This window comes from Neomonachus schauinslandi, unplaced genomic scaffold (assembly GCF_002201575.2).
Source record: "Neomonachus schauinslandi unplaced genomic scaffold, ASM220157v2 HiC_scaffold_1994, whole genome shotgun sequence".
NCBI lineage: Eukaryota > Metazoa > Chordata > Mammalia > Carnivora > Phocidae > Neomonachus > Neomonachus schauinslandi.
In genome coordinates, this window is record NW_025410684.1 from 638 (window position 1) to 6,711 (window position 6,074).

At 52.4% G+C, this 6,074-nt stretch overlaps 1 protein-coding gene across 2 annotated transcripts; it reads right to left on the minus strand.

The window, feature by feature from the left end:
* Positions 1-331: 331 nt before the first annotated feature.
* On the minus strand, positions 332-5,262 carry LOC123323889 (methyltransferase-like protein 22). Of its 2 annotated transcripts, XM_044912415.1 has the most exons (4): positions 5,100-5,262; positions 3,333-3,689; positions 638-678; positions 332-549 (listed from the first exon to the last, which is right to left on the minus strand). In XM_044912415.1, exons 1-4 carry the CDS (start codon positions 5,203-5,205, stop codon positions 382-384), a joined length of 672 nt encoding a protein of 223 aa, XP_044768350.1. In that variant the 5' UTR covers positions 5,206-5,262; the 3' UTR covers positions 332-381. The 2 variants fall into 2 exon arrangements, with proteins under 2 accessions (XP_044768350.1, XP_044768351.1); XM_044912416.1 differs by lacking the exon at positions 638-678 and having other exon boundaries at positions 3,421-3,689.
* Between the last annotated feature and the right edge of the window lie 812 nt (positions 5,263-6,074).

The window sequence follows — 6,074 nt, forward strand, 5'->3', positions numbered from 1 at the left end:
CTGTTGAACGAATCTGGGGATTGTAAAAGTCTGAGTCAATCTGACTTGCTGTCCTAGGAAGTTTCCACAAAAAGTAGGCAAGACTTCTGTAACAGAGAAAAAATGTGAAGCCTGTTTTCAAGCCTTATAAAAGGCGGACCCCTCCTGGTTTCCTGAGACGTCCAGCTTTCGTGGGCAGGGCAGCAGGGCCTCCTGCACCGTAAGTGCTCCTGCACCTGTGGGCTGTGCTGGGCCATCCCGACGTGACTGAGAAAACAACAGAGGGTGGAGAAAACCATGGAACGGGATGGCAAAATCCACAGCAGCAGCAGTTCAATTCCCGGCTGTTCCGCCTCACTTTCTGACATAGCAGGGCGCACCCTGTGGGGAAACTACTTCCCCTCAGCCCGAGATGGTGGGCCTACCTGTGCAGTAAACGGTACGCGCCACGGTGGCTGCCATAATGCTGGCCAGCCCCGTGCCTGCCCCGAGCTCCAGCACAGTGCGTCCCTGGAAGAGGTCCCGTTGGAACAGGATGTAGTCAGCCAGGAGCAGGGCACCCCGCCACACCTGGGGGAGAGAGGACAAGGAATGACAGCTGACGTGAGGTTCCAGGGAGACCCTTCGGGGCCATAGGAAGTGGGCGGGACCTACCCACCTGCTTGCCAACATCCTCCAGGGGGGTGGCCATGGTGTGTTCTGGACAGGATGGAAACCAAAAGAGAAAGGGCTACTGTGAAAATGGGGATGGAAGAACACAGACAAGACGAGGTGCGTGGCATTCTGCAATGGGTGCTGGAGTTGAGCATTCTCCAGAGCGGCAGAAACACGGGTGGTGCGACAGTTGGGAGGGATTGTGTGAGCGTCACTCACAGACCAGGCACAGAGGCTGGCTCCGATAACCGGGAATCTCTGCCCCTCAGGTCCTGGCCCAGCCTGGTCACACACACCGCGTCCCACAATCCACTTTACTGTGCTCAGTAACTGCACACTCATCACAGTGTGTTTATGTCGTCTGGATCGGCTCTATGCTGACAACAGTCACGGTGCATTCCACATGTTTCTCACGCTTAGAACCAGACCAGAAGTCAACAAAGTGAGTTTGAGTTTATATCCCTTTTCAGGTGAACTATGATAAGACATATTCTCAAGCACAAAATGTATTAGGATAAAATCTCATGGTGGTATGGGGGGCGGGGGAGAGAACAGAAAGAGGACAAAGAGAAAGAGGAACATGGCAAACATCTTTGCTGTTAAAGAACTGGCTCTCGCATTCTTAAGCAGGATGGGGATGGCTATCAAATTAAAATACGCACAACACGTGCACAGTGTGGGGGGCTCCATGTGCTTGTCAGGCTTGCCCACATTGGACCACATGCTCACAATGGAACAGGAGAAGGGACCGAGGGACCAAGACAGGGCAGAGAACCGCAGGGTCAGAAGCAGCATGGGTGATGCTGCCCACGCCCCCTCCACGAGGGTCTGCCCTACGAGGTGAGGGGGGCAGCCTGCACGCCCCTGCTGTTTGGTTCCCAAACGGGGGGTTCGACCTCATGATCCTGAGACCAAGACCTGAGCTGAGATCAAGAGTTGGAAGCTCAACAGACTGAGCCACCCAGGTGTCCCTCCCGTCCGGGTATTTTTTAACCGGCTTCTCAGATGGGTCCACAACCTGAAAACAACGACCTGATCTGTGGGTCAGAGGAAAAGGGGGTCAGGAGACTGACATCTGCTTAGCGCCCACCCTGTACCAGGCCCCATACAGGCACATACTTGGCATTACTTATTAAATGATCACCAAAGGGCAGTATCCTGGCCCCCAGTTTATAGGTGCAAACACGGGCTCTGGATGAGCAAGACACTTGTAAAAGGTTACCTGGCTCGTGAAGGGTGGAGGCGGGTTAAAGCCCAGCTCTGCAGGGCGCCAGAGTCCAAGACCTGGTCCCTTATGTCACACCTTACAGATGGAAGCATACAGCTGGGGATGGAACACCCAGGGGTTATCCCTGTAGCTCGAGCATTTAATTGCCTTGCCACTCTGCTCCCGCAGGGTGGGAAGGACTGACAGCATGCTGAAAGGAAGGGCCTCACAATGAGGTCTGTGAGATGGGACAGGCCAGGCCCTCTGCTGTGGGACTTTGTTCTCAGCCTGTGGGATGGTACGTTCCCCGGACATTAAACACACACACCAGAGGCTAAACCCTCAGTATAGAATAACCAAGTCAGCCATTCCCCCCTCAGGGAGGCCAATTAAGTGAAAGCTGAGAGCAAAATGAGCCATCACAGCCCCCCCACGTCTCCCCAGGCCAGAACTTTCCAATGTTCTGATCACATGACATAAGAACATAGACTGTGGTGGGTGCCTGGGTGGCTCAGTCAGTTAAGCGTCTGCGTTCGGCTCGGGTCATGGTCCCAGGGTCCTGGGATTGAGTCCCATGTTGGGCTTTCTGCTTCTTCTTCTCTCTCTGCTTGCCACTCCACCTGCTTGTGCTCTGTGTGTGTGTGTGTGTCAAATAAATAAATAAAATCTTTAAAAAAAAAAAATGGAAAAAAAAAAAAAAGAACATAGGCTCTGGCGTCAGACAGACCTGGGTGCGAATCATCACTCTGCCACTGACTGGCTGTGTGACCTGGGGCAAGTTCCTCAACCTCTCTGGGTCTCAGTTCCCACCTCTGTGAAATGGGAATGCTCATCTCTGGAAAGGCTGTGAGGAACAGAGGTAATCCACGGAAAACACAGAGTAGGGTTCTGAGCAGGCACTCAGTAACTACTCGTTGTACGGATGTGTGGATGGAAGAGAGCTGCTGCTGTTTTTTGTTTTTGTTTTTTAAAGATTTTATTTATTTGACAGAGACAGAAACAGCGAGATAGGGAACACAAGCAGGGGGAGTGGGAGAGGGAGAAGCAGGCTTCCCGCCGAGCAGAGAGCCCAATGCGGGGCTCGATCCCAGGACCCTGGGATCATGATCTGAGCCGAAGGCAGACGCCCAACGACTGAGCCACCCAGGCGCCCCACTGCTGCTGTTTTTGAGGGTGCCCTAACTAATCCTGTGTCCCCACCCCATGCCAGTGCCCAGCCTTACTGGGGCCTCAGATACCATCATGGACCCTGGATCTCAAGGCACAGACTCAACCCAGAGCTCTTTTCCCCCACATGAGCAATGCTGGGGGTGGCAAGAGTCGTGGCTGTGGAGAGGGACATGGATTCAGAACCTTCCTCACTGCCCCCCAGCTGTGTGGCCTCGGGCTTGTCACTTCCTATCTGTATACTCTCCCTGACCCACAAACACACTGGGCCCTGATCCACACTGCGGTGCCGTGCTAGTGGCAGGCGAGCCAGACTTGTATTTACCTATTCTGATGATATCCTGGGGGCTGCTCTCTTGTGCTTCGTCTGCCAGGGGGTCATCTTCCTCCTGTGTTAGAATTGTGGGATGTACCTTGTCTCTCGGAGGCCCCACTGGCTCAGGGTCCGAAGCTGCCCGTGGTCTCCTCTCAACGTCCAAATCTCCGTCCTCGTCCAGCCGAGCTCCCACCCCATCCTGGATGGTGGCATCACTCCTGCAGCCACTCCCCAGAGGGGGTCTGGCACTGCCCGGCCCAGAGGGAGGCATTTCCTCTGTGGGGCCCATGGCATGACGGCCACCCTCAACCCCTGAGTCTGTCTGAGAGTCTCGGTTCCACAGAAGCTTGAACTGGGACAGGAAAACTGCAAGGCAAGATGAACACAAAAGGAGCATATCTCCAAGCTGTCTCCTCCTTGCAGAAAATCTGATTTCCACCCGGACAGTTTTACAGGCCAGGTGGAGACATAGTAATGCCCACAGAAAAGGCTCATTTGACTCAGTCGAGGAGCTGGGGCCATTGAGAATGACTACCATTTGATCAGCATCTATTGTGAAGGTGCTTGGCCCCCATTATCTTAGCCCTCCCTGCCGCTATGAAGAGTGGTCCCAGCTCCACTTTACAAACGTGGAAACTGAGGCTTAGGGAAGTTAAGGGAGCCAACAAGGCCACACAGCTTTTGACATGCCAAGGCAAGACTCATACCCAGCCTGCTCAACTCCTAAACTGATGCCCTTCGCACTACACCATTCCACCTGTTAAGGGCTGAAAGACAGGACAAGGACACCAAGTGGCCTTCCCCATCCGGTGGCTAGAACGTCACTGGGACCAGTTTCAGTAAGAGTATGTGTTCCAGAGAAGTGGGCTGGAGGCGGGGGTGCAAGGGTTCAAGAGGACAGTCCTGGGCTGCAGTCCTCCATCTCCCTAGGCTACCTGACCCAGGCCAGCCACTGATCTTTTCTGGATCTCCGGTTCCTGAATTCAGGGTCCAAACTGGGACACAAGGAAAAGGGGAGTATTAATTACACCACAACAAGCTAATACAGGGTGATCAAAGCTGGGGAGGGTGGCCAGGGAGGACCTGTGTGAGGTGACATTTGGAGTCAGAGCTGGGAGGGAAGAACCTTCTGAGTCGAACAACAGCAAGAGCAAAGGCGCTGAGGGAGGAAGTACGTGCAGTGTATGAGGGACAGAAAGGAGCAAAGAAAGGTAAGTATGAACACACAGGCAAGGGCTGGGTTGGGCTGGGCCTCACAGGCCAGGGTGAAGAGTCTGATTTTATTCTAAGAGCAAGGCGGAGCCACTGGAGGGTCTAAATCGGGGTGCTGATGTGATCTGCATTTTTAAAAGATCCCCTTGGCTGCTGGGGAGATGAGTAGGAGGAGGGTGTGCGGAGCAAAGCCAGGGAGCCCCGGTGGGAAGAGCTGGAGGACCCCCTAGTGATGAAGGGAGCCAGACTGGGGTGGGGCAATGGGAGCCTGAACCCTGACTCCCAACCAGACCATGGGCTTCCTGAGAGCAGGGCTTGGCTCATTGCCTTCTGCATTCCCAGCATCAAGTCCTGCCCACCTACCCCCAACCCTGTACAAAGTAAGTGCTTGGGAAAGCACAGGACTTCACTCAATGCAACAAGGGTACTTAAGAAGTGGTATGAGGGTAACAGTTGAACAATGCAATCTACCTAGTCTTTTACCCAAAAAGAGGAGTATGAGAAAGCAGAAAACAAAATGAGATCCACGGGGCTGGGCCCCTTGGCACAAGTCCAGGACCTTACCGGGCTGCCCCATGCCATTCAGCCGCACCATGAGGTGCCTGTGGTTCGGGGTGTAGAGGTGGACATCTGAGAGCACAGTGTCACTTTTGAAGGTGACCTCATCCATAGCTGGGGTGGGGGCCAGCCACCATGGCCGGGTTCCTCGTGAATCATGGGACAGCAGCACCTGGAAGGCAAGATCAAGTCCTCAGAACAGCAGGTCCCAAAGGGGAACGGTATAAACACTCCCCAGTCCGGTGGTAAACAGCTTTGTATTACCCCGGGAGAGGACGCTTCCCTTTTTAAATTCTCTTATGTTTTTCCTAAAGGAGAAAGTCTCGGAGCCTTTGCAAGGGAAAAGAATCCAGCTAGAATTGTGTTATTTTGTTTGCAGTGTGTTCATTTTCACAGGAATCTTTTATTTATGGCAAAGGATATGAATTTCTATTTATACTGATAAAGTTTTCCTTCCCTTTTAATCTTTTCCAACTTTTTTATTGTGAAAGTTTTCAAATAGACAAGAAAGTTGAGGGCATAGCATAATAAACAGCCATATACCTGCAGCTTAGATCCAGTGATCATCAACACCTTGTCATATGGGGTCGAATGATCTGTCTACCTGGGTTTTTGCTCCCCTGAACTGCAAGTAAATTCTAGACATCACATTTTATCCCTAAATTCCTCTATAGTGTCTCTTAAGACATCTGTCACATAACCGTAAGACCGTTAGCAAATCTAAGATAATCTATGATTCCTTTGTACCATTTAAAACCCCATCCCTGGGGCGCCTGGGTGGCTTAGTTGTTAAGCATCTGCCTTCGGCTTGGGTCATGATCCCAGGGTCCTGGGATCGGGCCCCGCATCCCTGGGATCACGCCTCGCATTGGGCTCCCTGCTTGTGTTCCCTCTCTTGCTGTCTCTCTCTGTCAAATAAATAAATAAAATCTTAAAAAAAAAAAAAATAAATAAATAAATAAAACCCCATCCCTGTCCATA

Excerpts from the sequence above, each read along its gene's own strand:
- LOC123323889 (XM_044912415.1), bottom strand. The coding sequence starts at position 5,205 with ATGGATGAGGTCACCTTCAAAAGTGACACTGTGCTCTCAGATGTCCAC. Across the intron at positions 3,690-5,099 it reads GAATGGCATGGGGCAGCCCG|TTTTCCTGTCCCAGTTCAAG; the intron begins GTAAGGTCCTGG and ends CTTGCCTTGCAG. Across the intron at positions 679-3,332 it reads CCAGGATATCATCAGAATAG|AACACACCATGGCCACCCCC; the intron begins GTAAATACAAGT and ends CATCCTGTCCAG.